The sequence below is a fragment of the Martes martes genome, assembly GCF_963455335.1.
Source record: "Martes martes genome assembly, chromosome: 8".
Taxonomy (NCBI): domain Eukaryota; kingdom Metazoa; phylum Chordata; class Mammalia; order Carnivora; family Mustelidae; genus Martes; species Martes martes.
In genome coordinates, this window is record NC_137895.1 from 14524492 (window position 1) to 14539645 (window position 15154).

Sequence of the window (15154 nt, forward strand, 5' to 3'; positions counted from 1 at the left end):
CAGCAGACCCTTCAAAGCACCTACAGCAGCACCTCCACGTCAGACTAGACTCTGGGCACCAAGAGAAAAGAGCCAGTTTCTTCCTCTTAAGGCAGCCAGAGGGTCAGGACAGACAGCACTGTCAGGGACAACCCAGGACCATGGACAGATGGCACAGAGAGTAGGACATGATTACCCCTGGCCAGGTAGATCCAAGTAGGGGGACTGAAGTTACTACTAAATAATTAGAAAGGAAAAAGTTTACCCTCAAGCTCCTCCAAGTAGACTTGTAGACACCAAGCAAACTCATCTCAAACAACATACGAACAGTTAAGGGAGGAAATGCATAGCCTAAGTTTGAACCTGGTGCCCTCCCTTCCCAGCTGAGTGACCATGGACCATAGGACCAAGCACCTAATCTTTTGAGCCCCCTCTCCTCCTCTAAGGAGAAGCATGCATGCCTCCTAGGTCTTGCTGAGAGGACTGGTTGAATGAAGCACAAACTCCGTTACCAAGCACCTTCTCTGGGCCAGGCGATGTTCCTGGAGCTAAGGACGCTACAGGGAACAGCGAGACAAGTAGCATGGCCCTCGAAGGGAGATGATACACGGCGATCACCCAGAACAGTGCCCAATAGGGTGGAGCCAATACATGTCAGACATGCCCATGGTGGCATGACCACTATTAAGAAACCTCATAGGGTAGCCTGGAGAGGGCTTGGGGGAGGGAGTGTGTTTCAAGATACATGAAGGTTTTTTGAGGGCTAACGTAAGGCAGAACCATGGTGGGAGTCACGAAGCTGTGGTTCATTGGGTACTTACAACGTAAAGGCTTCACATGTAATAATTTGTTTGATCCTCGCAGCAACCCTGTGGGATGGACACTCATCGTCCCCATGTTACAGGTGAGCAAACTGAGCCACAGATCATGTAAAACTCGCCTGAGGTTGCACAAGTGGTGAAGCCAGGATCCGAAACCAATCGCTTTGTTCCTCCCTGCCGTCTCTCGGTGGATGCCCCAGGCAGGCTGCTTTTAAGTGCTCAGGGCTTCTTTTGGAAGCCCAGATCGCTGGCATTTCGCGCATTGGAGCTGCAGCAGGATGACCATCTGTCAAAGCGTTCTTGTGGGGATTCCGGGTAATAGCAGATGACTGAATCTTTCTACAGAACAGGCGGCGCCCAGAGTCTCTCGGTGGCAATACTCTGGGATGCTAACGATGCTAACAAGTGATTTCCTCTTGTCTTACAGCTCACAGCGCCCCACTTCCCTGTGGTGGTCAAGCTGGGACACGCCCACGCCGGAATGGGAAAGGTATGAGAAGCAGCTTTTAGACTCACATTCATACCCATGCAGCCTCCCCAAACTGCTTGTTCCCCTCTCCCTCTGTCCCCCGCCAGCCCCACCTTGGCTCCACCGCCCAGAACAGTGTTGGAGGAGCCCAGGATGCAGGATGCACCCTGTCCTCCCCACCCCTTGCCAACCCCCGCCCCGCCCCCGAGCTCCTGTACCATGAGCGTCTCTCCAGCTCAGTCTGTACCCACTGAACCCTGCCTGGAGTTGCTAGCTAATTGTTTCCTATGATTGTGGATTCAGAGCAACAAATGTAAGTCATTTTCTAGACGCTGATTCTTTTGTTCCCATCCTCATTTCCACGGTGGCTCTCTAAACTCTAGTCTTACTCACCTCCCCGCCACACCTGCGGGGCCAGGACCTAGAAGGAGGTGAACACATAAGGCTCTGTGGAGGAAGGCCCTGGAGTCAGTTAGCTTCTGCAAGAGTAAATCATATATGTTACACAGTCACAGCTGACATATTTGTCATAATTGGTCAGGTCCTTTCAGCTGCAAGTGTGGAAACGCAACTCAAATCAGGAAGCGAAAGAGAATCCATTGGTTCGAGCCACCGGGAAGTCTGGGAGAGTTCTTGATAGGTCTGTGCAGAGCTGGCTCCAGGAGGCCAAGCAATGCTATCAGAGCCCGGTCTCCTGTATTTCTTGACCTTGTTTATCTCTGCCTGGTGTTTTCTTCAGATAGTCAAGATGGCTTGGGGACCTACCCTGGTCCCCAAACTCACTGTCACAGAGGAAGAAAGACCGTGGCTCTTTCCAGCATCTCTATATTAACCCCACAGTGGAAGGCTGCTCAGCCTTGCTCGGATTCCTGGGCCCATCCCCTAACCAGCGCATGTGGAGATGAGTACAGCCCCACTCGAACCGTGTGGACCAGGATGCCCACAGGAAAGGGAGATTTACTCCTAAATAAGAGGGGTGGGAGTGTGGGGGAACGTGGGGGCCACCACAGGTCTCCTCTCAAACCTCTGGCTCAAATAGATAGAAACCTTGATCTGAGTAGGCCCAGCCCCCTCATAAATAAGCCTGCACCTGGCACCTTTATTCTTCCCCACCCTCTTATACCTCTGTGTCATCTGTTCCCACCTAAACTTCATCCCCTTCAGGCAGCAAAGGGCCAGACGGGTCAGGGCACGACCCACAGCTCTGACATTCATGTGAACTTGAACAAGTTGCCATCTGACCTCACTTGGCCTTCTCTGTCAAAGGGTGATGATTCTAACAACCATCTTTAAAAGAAATCCTCCCTCTAAAATACTTCATCTTCCTGAAAGGGTACACCATGAGGGCAGGGGTCTTGCCTTTTTGCCCACTGTCATATCCCTGGGGGCCAGTAGCCCCTCGGCTTGTTGGGAGAGCGGATGGATGAGGGACTCCCTCTTTAAACATGTTGCTGTGTCTGTGCCCCTGCCGCCCCTCCCCGCAAGCCCTCCTGCACCTCTGCCCCCCGGGGCTCCGGCGCTGCCCTTGCCTTAGTCCTCAGTGACCCTCTGCTGCTGAGTCAGCAGGCACTTTACCGTCCTCATGGGAGCTGACTTTCCTGTATCTCTTAAAGCTGCTGGTCTTCCCTTCTGCCTGAAACTCCTCCAGTGGCCTTTGACTCATGCTCCTCTCCTGGCTCTCCTGTCTCCACCAGTCCTTCACAGTCTCCTTCGTGTTGTTTTCTTGCTGCACCATCTTTAACGTGCACTTATCTGCGCTCTCAGCTCCTAAGGTCACCTGCGTGCCAATAGTCCCTGGGTTGGATTTGTCATCCAGAGCCTCAGCTCTTATATCCAGTTCCCTCCTCTACATGTCCCCCTGGTCTCCCATGGAAACCTCAGACTCTAACAGTCCCAAATAGCCTGCTCCCCCTCCTCTCCTTCCTCCTCCTCTGCCTCCTCCTGTGGCTGTCTCTGCAGCAGGAACCTCCAGTCCCTCCATTGTCTCAAAGCAAAAATCTGGGAGTCAGCTCCCCACTCTATGTCTAATAGGCTGTCAGGTCGTTTCACTCGCCTTTGTTAACGTTGCTCAAACCCATCCTTTTCTTTCCGCCCACTGCCACCATCTTGGACGACTCTGGTAAAGGGTTCCCAAGAATTAAATTCTGTATCTCAAGCTTCCAGTGATCCCAGACAGGAAATACTTAGAGAGACTGAAGCAATGTTCAGAGGAGGGGGTGCTCTGAGAAACTCAGGCCCAACAGGGACTCCTCCATGGAAAGGAGGACACATATCCAAGGATAAAAAGTGTCACTGGCTAGAATAAACTGGGGTTTGCAGAAACGCTGACATCAAGGGAAAAGGGCGCTTCTCCTTCAGTATTCGATGAGAAAACTATCGGGAATGGCCTAGGCATGCCGACTGAGCAGATGATGTCATATTCATGTCTGAGAGGGAGAAAAACAAAACTGGTACCTTCTGTGGTACTTTTACTTCTCTCAAGAAGGAAGATGGTCTTCCTGGAGACCAGCAAAGAGAACATTCCTAGGAAAAAACTGGTGAAGAGGTTGCCAATGGACTCAGTGTTGGTGGAAATCCACCTAGGTCCCCGCTGCCATCATCGATTATATTTTGCTCCTTTGATTGATTAGTGCCTATGTGGTACTGAGAACCAGAAGAGAAATAGGACCCAGTTTCTTCTGTCAAGGAATTGGGGAAACAGGCACGTAAAAAAAAAATTAGACCTGTGTGTCACAGGTCTAATAGGAGGGTGTGCAGTGAGTATGGGGATTGAAGAAAAGAGCTTAATTCCACCTAGAGGATAGGAGAGTGGAAAGAAGTTCCATGTCTGGGGAACTGCGCATGGTTTGCTGTGCCTTCAGGTAGAAGGAGTTCTAGCAAACCGGAAAGATCCAAAGAGCCAAAGAGATGGGCTGATACTCTCTTAACAAAGAATAGAGGCTGTCACAAGACACAGAAATCAAAATATAGTGAGACACTATGCAGTTTGGAGGCACTTAGGTAGGAGGTTATCATGCAGAGGATCATGGGTTGTTTAGAAATCAGTCAGGCTAGACCAGTGGTTCTCATGGGGGGAGGAGAATTCTGCCTCCACGGGGCAATTTTGGTTATCACAACTGGGGGTGGGGTTGGTCCTACTGGCATCTGGCATCTACTGAGTGGAGACCAGGGATGCTGCTGGGAACAGCCCACAGCGCCTGAGCCAATCCCACAACAAAGAATTAGACAGCCCAAAATGTCAATAGTGTCTAGGTTGAGAAACCAGGGACAAAACTAATTTCATTTCCTTTGTTGAAACTCTTACCAGTCCAGAAACCAGAGGAAGCAGTGGTTATTATAGAATTCAACAGGCTTCAAAGTCTGTTCAAAGCATTGTAATTATTCAGCTGCTAAACCCTATGTTGGTCAAATAGGTTTGGAAAGTGCTGCGTTAAAGTAAGTTTTTATTTTATTCTTTTTAATATCTTTTTTATTTTTTATTTACATTCAATTAATTAATATATAGTGTATTATTAGTTTCAGAGGTAGAGCTCAGTGATTCATCGGTCTTATATAACACCAAGTGCTCATTACATCACATGCCCTCCTTAATCCCCATCCCCCTGTTACCCCATCCCCCCACACAGCAACCCTCAGTTTGTTTCCTATGATTAAGAGTCTCCTATGGTTTGTCTCCCTCTCTGATTTCATCTTGTTTTATTTTTCCCTCCCTTCTCCTATGATTCTCTGTTTTGTTTTTTAAATTCCACAAAGGAATAAGATCATGTGATAATTGTCTTTCTCTGATTGACTTATTTCACTTAGCATAATACCCTCTGATTCCATCCATGTCTTTGAAATGGCAAGATTTCATTTTTTTTCTGTATTCCATTGTGTATATATATATACCACATCTCCTTTATCCATTCATCTGTCGATGGACATTTGGGCTCCTTCCATAGTTTGGCTATTGTGGACATTGCTGCTACAAACATTAGGAGACAGATGTCCCTTCAAATCACTACATTTTTATCTTTTGGGTAAATACCTTGTAGCGCAGTTCCTGGGTCATAGGATAGCTCTATTTTGAACTTTTTAGGAACCTCCATACTATTTTCCAGAGTAGCTGTACCAGCTTGCATTCCCACCAACAGTGTAAGAGGATTCCCCTTTCTAAAGTAAGTTTTTAGTGTGGAACTAAAGAGTCATGAATTTGCTTAGATACACTGTTGGGGAAAAAGAACATGAAAGATGTGCTGAATTCCCCAGACTTAGCTGACCACAGAAACCTTTGCCATTTTTTTATTATGTCCTTTTATTAGTTTGTAAGAACTCTTTCCATATTAAGCACATTAAAACCTTGTCTTAATTTGCAGCTCTTTTTCTCCATTTGACAGTTACATGTCCATTTTATTATTTAGTTTTTAAGCATTTTTAAAGGTTTGTTTTTTTTTAATGTAGTCAAATGTTTCCATCTTTGGGAGCCAGTGTGTTATAGTGGCTAAGGGTATTGATTTGAATCTAGCAAGTAAGTTATGTAGCCTCCCCGCCTTGGTTTCTTCATGTGTACAAGCAAATAATCACAGTAGCAACCTCATAAACTGGTTGTGAGGATTAGGAGACATGATGCATGTCAAGCATCCAGTGCCTGGAACATGGTGGGCTCTCAATAAATACTAGCTGTCATGAGTATTAAGAATGTTCAGGGGCACTCAGCTGGCTCAGACAATGGAGCACACAGCTCTTGATCTCAGGGTCATCAGTTCGAGCTCCACAATGCGTGTAGCGATTACTTGAAGAATGTTCAGACATGCTCTGGGGACCTAAAATCCAAACTTGAAGTCAATAAAGGAGATATGACTAAACAGCATCATCTGTCAGAGACTATATTCCATTTGGCTGTAACTTCAGGATGAGTCAGATGAGTAAGGAGTTGCCAAAACCTCTCATCCATAAATACGCAATAAATAGATGAAAATGGGCTCACCCACATTAGTCATTAGGGAAATGCAAATTAAAACCACAACAAGATGCCACTCTGTAACCACCAAAAGAACTAAAATTAAAAAGATGAATAACGCTAAGCGTTGGCAAGGACATGGAAGAATTGGAACTCACACACACAACTACTAAAAGTGTGAATCGATAAAACTGCTTTGGAAGACGGGTTGATATTATCCGCTGAGAAGTTGCACAAAAGTTCTGTTAGGGCTAGCTAGCCTAAATGCATGCGTGTGATCACCAGTGTTTTTATAGCAGCTCATTCATAATTGCCAGAACCCAGGCACCGCCCACATATCCATTAATAATAGATTAGATAAATAAAGTACAGTATATTCAGACACGTGGGAAACTTCCAGCAATGAGAATGAACGAACTACAGTTATAAGTAACAACATGCACGCCTCTCATACACGTATTTCATTGAGTGAAATAAGTCACATACAAAAGAATCCCTATTTTAATGATTCCATTTATATAAAACTCAAAAACCAGGGAAACAAAACCATAACTTGAAATGGGATATGCGTTTAGATTATACAATGTTTAAGGAAAACAAGAATGTTATTACCAAAAAGAGTAGAAGTTGCCTTTGTAGAGGACAAAGGAGTGATCGTGGGGAGGAGGCAGGAGTGAGCAGTTCTAGTTCTGGATGTGGATGTTTGCTTTGTGATAGATAGCTTGTTGGACTGTTCTTTTTGGACTATGCAGTCCTCTCTATATGTGTTATAGTTCAAAGTAAAACAAGGTTTAAAAAATGGAATCCACTCTTAGGATATATTCATGGAGATCTGATGTCCAGAATACAGTGAGACTCCTGCATTGCCCTGGTCAGTCTGTGGCCAGAAGATTGTTTTGGGTTCTGGGCTATACATCCATTCTGGGTGCTTGAGACAGCCATTCACAAATCAGTGTGTCCCAGGGAAGGTTAACTGAACAATGGAGGAAAGAGGCATCTGCTAGGGATAGTGTTGGCAGCCTCTGCAGAAACGTGGAGAATCATCATGGGCAGATGTGGTGCGTTTTGAAATAATATCTAGCAGGCAGAGCTGGGACCAAAGTTAGGAGGAAATGAACAAATGTCAATATGTCAATGGAGCAAATTTCTAACAGTTGGAGGGGAACATTAATGGAATAGATGGTCATTTAGGGAAGAAGTTCTCATCAATGCAGATTTGGAGCAAAGATGCATACTTACTGGAAAGTTTCAGGACGATTTAAGCATTGCATGAGCTCTCAGCCTGAGATGTTTGAAACCCCTGAAATTAGGACAAATCTCTGTATATGTTTTTGGGAGGTGTGTGTGTGTGTTTATGTGCAGGTATGATACGAACTTTCTGGGTGGGAAAGGGTCCATAGCTTCTTTCAGCTTCTCATAGGGGTCTGTAACCCTTCCAAAGGCTAAGAAACCCTGGAGACACTTCTATGTATCCTTCAATGATGAGAATCTGTGGTTATTTTCAACAGTACGAGCAGTCCATTAAAAGGAATGGCACAATATCATGTTACTATCAGAGGATTAGAAGTCAAGTTCAAGGCCAGTTGCCAGTTGGGGTGGGGGGTCGTTAATGTTTATGGTATCTGGAATTAAGGTTTTGGGGTTGGGGTCTAGGTTGACCATTTCCTGGCTGTGTGTCCTTGGGGATGTTATTTAATATCTCTGTGCCTCAATTTCCTCATCTCCAATATGGGGACAATATCGCCCTCCTGGGGTTGTAATGAAGATAGAATAAATCACTTGAGCCTTGGGAGAGTGCCTGGTAAACACTCAGTGAATGGGAACTTTAAAAACCCACTACAAATGTAAACTGTTATTCTGATTACTTAACTGCTTGTCTGGGCAACATCCCCAGGAGAGGCCAAAATAACAAGTTAACTCCACCCTGGGAGGTGCCTTATCCTTATTTCATAGATTCACAGACTCTCAGGGCTTGAGTCCTGGCACCTCATCTAGAAGATAAGAACGTGAGGCCCCAGAGAGGAGAAGGTTTTGCCCGAGGCCACACATCGAGAGAGCATCCCCAATAACAGAGCAGAAAGGGAAAGAAAGACCTTTGAGATTATCTGACTCGAGCCCATACTTTAGAGATAAGAGCAGTAATAATAACAAAACATAATAACCACAATAATAATAAAACCTAATGCTTAATAGAGTTTACTCTGGGGGTGCCTGATGGCTCAGCCAGTTGAGCGCCTGCTTCGGTTAGGTCATGATTCCAGGGTCCTGGAATCGAGCCCCGTATGAGGCTCCCTGCTCAGCACAAAGCCTGCTTCTCCCTCTCCCACTCCCCCTGCTGTGTTCTCTCTCTCTCTCTCTCTCTCTCTCTGTAAATAAATAAATAAATAATATTTTAACAAAATAATAATAAAATATTTTTTTAAATAGAGTTTACTCTGTGCAGGCACTGTTCTAAGTGCTTGAAATACATTCACTCATTGAATGCAATCTTTATAACTACCCTATAAGGTGGGTAGAGTTGGTACCCCCCCCTTTACAGATGAGGAAACTGAGGCACAGGGAGTAGGTGGTGGAGTTGGTGTCCGACCCCAGACAGTCTAGTTCCACTGCCTGAGCTCACAGAGGTGAAGCACACTGACGTGGTCACAGGCTGATAAGCCCAGACCTGGACATCCTGACACTTCCCCTGCATGCGCAGGGGTTGCTGTCCTTCTAAGCCTAGAGTAGTGAGTGACAGGGTTCAGGTGTCCCTGCATCTGCTCTGGAGCGTCAAGGTGGCATGCTCCTCAACTCCATGTTTCCAGCAGCCCAGGCATCTTGCACACCCCACTGGGTCAGGGCTGCTTCTGTCATCACCTCTGAGCAACCTGGACTCAGGTATCATCTCTTGGACTGACTCATTCAGCAAGCTTTTCCCAGCATCATCCGCTCTTTTAGTAGGAGTCATGGCCCAAGAACACGGTAGTGGAGGAGGGAGGACGAGAAATGAGCAAATGGACAAATGGAACCCAGGGGAGCCATGAAGAAACCAGAAGGTTCCACAGCACCTGGGAGACCGCCAGAGAGTTCAGCAGAAGCCAAGTTGGGTGAGAGCAGGGGAGGGGAGCGAGCCAGCAAGGTGTCCCAGGGGAGCAGCTTTCAAGGTCCCTGCCAGACCGAAGTAGGACAGGGAGGGACCCTCACCCACCCCACCACCCTCCCTCTTAACTCCTCCCTCCCCCCACGTCCTCTCTCACCTACCCCTCCACTCCCTTGAGATGACCACTGGCCTCACATATTCTCTGCTTCTCTTGAGTAAAATGGACCCTTAGTGGAGGATCTATCAGTCCTTTACATGTTAGTGAAAATTTTGAGCACTGTGTTCTCCTTCTCAGAGCCTCTGGCCTGAGGTTGTCCTTTCTACAAGCACAGTATAAACCACCCCTTCTCATTATTCATGGATTCCATGTGTACAAATTCAACTATTCACTAAATTTTATTTGTTATTTGTAATCCCCAAATTGACTCACAGCACTTTCACGCTCAGAGACATATGCAGAGCAGCCAATAATGGGCACGTTCCCGGCCGAGGTCCAGCAAGGCAACGTTCCACCTTGTTTCAGCTCTCATACTATAAACAAGTGTCCTTTTCTCCCGTGTGGCTTCTATGTAGAGCCACACTACACATTCTTGCACTTTCTCGTGGTGACTTTATTGTTTAAAGTGCCGCCCCACATACAAGTGTGAAGCTGAAGTGCTGTTAGTGCAAGAAATCCTAAGTGCAAGAAGGCTGTGATGTGTTAAATAAGCTTTGTTCAGGCATGAGTTACAGTGCTGGTGGCTCCTTGTTCGATGTTAATGAATCAACAATATATATTCAATAAGATGGCTTGAAACGGAATCACACATAAAACAAGGTTATGTATTGATCAGTTGATGGAAATGTCTGTGACCAGAGGCTTCCAGAGACCCTGTATTTCCCTTAGGAGCAATAGTTTGGTATTCACTAAATCGGTATTGGCTGCAATGTTATAGACCATAACTACCGCAGATAATAAGGTTCAACTCTGTGCACGCATGTGTATGTGTGTGTGTGCATGTGTGTGTGGTATTTGTACCTATGTGTGTACATCACACACACATGCACACACACACACACACTACATGTTCTGTAGAGTCCTAAAGGTCTCTTTCTTCCTTTGGATGGCAAAATGCCAAAATTCTAAGCATAAACAGAAGCAAACTAAAACAGTCATTTTATGATTCTATCTACCCTGATGTTTGTCATATTTAAGGTAAAGTCACCTGGACCATCCACTCATTTTTCTTCGGACGGCTTCAGGCTTAGATCTCTAATGGCGGCACTTCCTCTGCCGATACCCACATCCTTGCATTGCTCTTGGTTGGCCTGGGTTGGGGAGACCTGGATCCTCCTTGTCAGCCCCGCACCTCAGAAGCCAGCAGTATCCACCTGAGCAAGTCATTTAAACACGTAAGTGCTGTGTGTCATGATTTTCCTCACCTGATCGCTCTGAAGAATAGTGAGTAAAAGTGTTAAAAGTAAGTGTGAGATGGGGAGGTAAGTGAGGGTGAATATGGGCTTTGAACTTAGACCTCCTTGCGTTCTCATCTTGCCTCCGCCGTTTGCCAGCATTATAACCTTGAGCAAATTACTCGACTTCTCTGGGCTTACTCAAAGCAGAGGAGCCAGGAGGATGAATAAGGAAGAGAGAGTGTGTATTAGCAATTCTGAGCACCTGAGCCAGGATACACATGCCTTCAACATCTCCGGTCCCAGCTTTGCAGAAGTTCCAAGAGTTGTTTTGCCCAAGGTCACGGGTAAGTGCTGGAAGTAGGATTCGAATCAAGGTCAGCAGGTCCTTCCGACCTCTGCTTCGGGCTGCGTGGGACACTTGGGAACGCACTGGTGGAATCATCTCTTCCCTTGATAAGGCGACCCGCCAACTTCATTAGAGAGTTGATTTGTAAAGAATTTCACAGGGCCCACCCAAAAAACATGTCAGTACCTTGGAGACCAGCACTGACCTTTTCATATGAACTGCTCTTGGCTGGTGGACTGATCTCACTCTGGGCCCGAAGCCAAGACCGAGGACACTGATGCAAGACAATGAGAAGGAGAAAAAGAAAACTCTTCCTCCTGGCACAGGGTTTCAAGGACTGTGTGCATCCCCACGCCCCACAAGACCCATTTTGTCAAGAGGAACAGAAGCCCAGGAACAGACTGATCTGGAAAGAATCAATTACCTGCTTTTGTGCACTCACCACACAATTCTTCCACGAAAAGCAGAATATTTTTGAACGGACAGACATTGAAAAACAGTAAGATTTCCTTTTTTCTCTCTCACTTCTCTGTTTCCCTGGTGACGTCTATTGGCCCATCTTGGTATTGTATATAACAAAGGCCTGGGCCATCATCCCCTTAGAAGTCCCTTAGAAAGAGGAAAGTGCGAATGTCGCCTGGGAAATGCTGCATGTAGTTTACCACAATCTGATTACTGGCTCCTTGCTTTTCTCCCAGCCTTAGACAGTCACATCCACAACAGAGGCCTAGTCAAGCTCTGGCCGTCCTTTAAGGTGGATAGTGCTACCATGGTGTCCCTTTTTCAGATGAGGCAAGCAGAGATCAAGGAGGCACAATGATTTGCCCAAGGTTGCACACAGCATGCCGGGAAGGCTGCATGCTCTTTCCACCGGTGCTGGCACCTGTGCCAAGGGGAGGGCCGCCTCCAGACTGGTCCATGGGGAGCACAGCCTGCATGTCCATGGAGGCCATCCTCAGCCAAAATGTGCAGGTGCAGCCCCTTCTCACTTTTGGCAGGCAAAAGAAGAAATGTCTGGAAGCAAGCAGAGGCTGCCTGCCTCACTGACGCTCACTGAGGCTCTGGCCCCGGGCAGCCTCCCTCCGATCTTCCTGGAAGGGAAACGAGCCACATCTCTGCCTTCTTGGAAGTCGGTGCATTCAGGGTCAGCAGGCTCCACTGCTTATGGGGGGCAGCAGCAGGGTTGTTTGTGAGGGAAAGCCGGGGAAGGAGGTAAGCAGGGAGCTTACTACATTTTGGAGCGTGTGCATGTGTGTATGCACACATGTGTGCACACACGTGTACATGTTGCTCGTGTGTGTGTGTGCGTGTTTGGGGCAGGGTGAGCGGATGTCTTAAACACGGTTCTCAGCAGTCTCTACTAAGCCTCCGGACAAACGAGACGGTATTAGCAGACCTCGTTCTCTTGCCTCCACTCCTGGCCTCCGGTTCCCAGAAACCTCCACACCAATGCCCCATCCCCCAGGAATGAGGCCAGAAGGTGCTGAGGAGGCCGTGTGGTGGGGCAGTGAGTGCTGTTCAGGCCTCCTCATGTCATGACACTCGTAGAAAATGGCTGTATTTAGAGGATTCAGCAGGGTCGATGGAGGAGGCTGCTGGAAGCTACTGAAAAGGGCCCCCAGCCACCCCTTGGGATAGAGGAACAGAAGCAAGAGCACCTATTGAGATGCTCCAGGTGATGAACCAAGTGTGTGTAGCCCTGAAATCACATAGGCCTGAGCTCTTTGACAGTCTTGCTTCTCAAAGCAGGCTCTGCGGAAGGACTGGCAGCCTCAGCGGCCCTTGGGCCTGTCCCCAGACCTGCTGTGTCAGGTTCGGTGTTGTAAGAAGATGCTCAGTGATCCCCAGCTGCTCTACCCAGCCAGAGGGTGCCAACTCAGATGCCCACTGCATCCGGGCAGTCTCCAGAACGAGTTGGAGGCCAGGTGGAGACTGTAGGGACCCAGAGAGGCCAGGCCAGCCTGCACGGGCAACCGCAACTCAGCCCTCATGGGACAAAGCCCTGAGACGCCACACGGCCTGATCATCTGATTCTTTCATATGAAGCCAATTCTCTGGGTCTCTTATGAACTCCCCTGATTTTTAAAATATTGGCAACTAATTTTTAAATATTCAAAACACCATGTAGGCCAAATAAAACATATCTGTTGGCCACTGAACACCCTTGGGACACCAGTTGGGGGCCTCCAACTTCAAACCATGAGTGTGGGCGTGCCCTCTCTTTCTGGAGGGCTATGAAGTTTCATGGTTAAGGCCGTGGGGTATGCAATAGACCCAGAAGTTCAAATCCCAGTTCAGCCACTTATGTATGTTACTTCGAACGCTTAACTGGGAGTCTTTGTTTTCTTATCTGTCCAGTGGCCCCAAAAGATCTCCCTAGTGAGTATGGGGTTTTCATCCTGACTGATTGAGATAAAGCACTTGTAAAAATTTGTAGATATGTAAGAGATATTGATTCACTCCCTCTAGAACCTAAGTGCCTCCTACATTTTCAGCTATTTACAGATCACTTGCAGACCTTACTAAAATGAAGATTCTGATTCACTAGGCCTTGGCCGGCGGGGGAGGGCCCATGTGCGAGGCTAACAAACTCCCAGGTGATATCCGTGCTGCTAGTCCTTGTCAACTAGTCATGCTAGTCAGGGCTCTGCAAACTTTTTCCATACAGAGCCAGATGGTAAACATTTTAGGCTTTCAGGCCATATGGTCTACGGTATCTACTCCATTCTGCTTTGTAGGATGAAAGCAGCCCTAGACAATACGGACATGAATGAGTATGGCCCTGTTCCAATACAACTTAATTTATGGACACTGAAATTTCAATTTCATATCATTTTCATGGAATATCACTCGTCGTTTGATTTTTTTTTTCTCCCAACCATTTAAAAACTATTCTTAACTCATGGGCTACACAAAAACTGGCAATAGCCCTCAGGCTGTAATTTGCAGACCCCTGCTCTGGGGCATCTTCAAATCTGAACCAAGTCAGCCTCCTCTGCTGGGTTATAAACTTGCTGGGTGTGGAAGCTGGACCCACCGACTCCACCTCTCTTCCTGGTTGAGGCCAGGCCCTGGACAGCACGCCAGGCCCTGGCAAGCCCCTTCCTTCACCTTACACAATGCATGAGGGCCTGGGGAGCTGAGGTGTTGCCTTGCAGAGCTGACATTTGTCAGGGTCCTCCCTTCCCTTCCATTCAATCTCATGGTCACACTGTAACTCTATAAACATGCAGGCAAAAGAATCAGTGACCTGGGAACTCAAGAACAACAGAAGGAGCTTTGATTTATTATGGGGAAGAGCAAAGGAAAGGAACCAGTGAACTGATAAGCAGGATAATTGGGCAGTTCCCTAAGCAGTCCATCAAAGACTCCCCGTTTCCATCACTTCCCACCACTCCTTCTGACCCCTGACAACACGTGACCCAAGCCAGCTGGGGAGAGGACACCCTTTGGGCTCTGGGTCTCAGCCTTTGGAAGGATTGGAGGAGGGGCAGAGGCTTTTGAAAATTTAAGGCCAAGGGCTCTTGTAGTCATTCAACAAATGCTAGTAGATTTGGAGCCCAGCTGTTCCAAGTTGGTGACTCAGTAAATGTTTGTTGAATATTTTGGCAAATATTTATGAACATTTGTTATGTGCAAAGAGTGGGCTAGACTCTGGAATAGAGGACTCTTGGTTAAGATCCAGAGGTGAAATTAAAATAACCCTGTATGTTAACTACACCGGAATTAAAATTTTATTTAAAAAAAATAAAGTAAATAAAATTTTAAAAATAAATAAATAAAATTTTAAAAAGATCCCAAGGTGGAAAAGGACATGGTTTCTGAATGCAGGGAATTTGTACACAAAACACATGGGCTCACACTAGACTACAGTCCGCAGCAGGGCTTAGCAAACTACCACCCACAAGCCAAATCCAACCCCTGACCTGGTCTTGTTAATAAAGCTTTATTGTAACATAGCCCTGTCCATTTGTGTGTGTTACTGTCTCTGGCTGCTTTCACAAAACAACATCAGAGTTGAATAGTTTTTATGGTCTGCAAAGCCTAAAATATTTATCATTGTACTTTTCACAGAAAATGTTTGCCAACTCCTGGTCTAGTACAATACTTTTCCAAAAATTCGTAT

At 46.8% G+C, this 15154-nt stretch overlaps 1 protein-coding gene across 1 annotated transcript in view; it reads left to right on the top strand.

Annotated features, from left to right (window-relative positions):
- The window catches only part of SYN3 (synapsin III), a gene marked incomplete at both ends in the record, with an annotated part of 414093 nt that overhangs the window by 343849 nt on the left and 55090 nt on the right, over window positions 1-15154 (top strand). The window contains one exon of the mRNA XM_080812195.1: window positions 1228-1290. Within this exon, the coding sequence (XP_080668321.1) occupies window positions 1228-1290 (63 nt within the window). The remainder of the gene's footprint in view (window positions 1-1227; window positions 1291-15154) is intronic.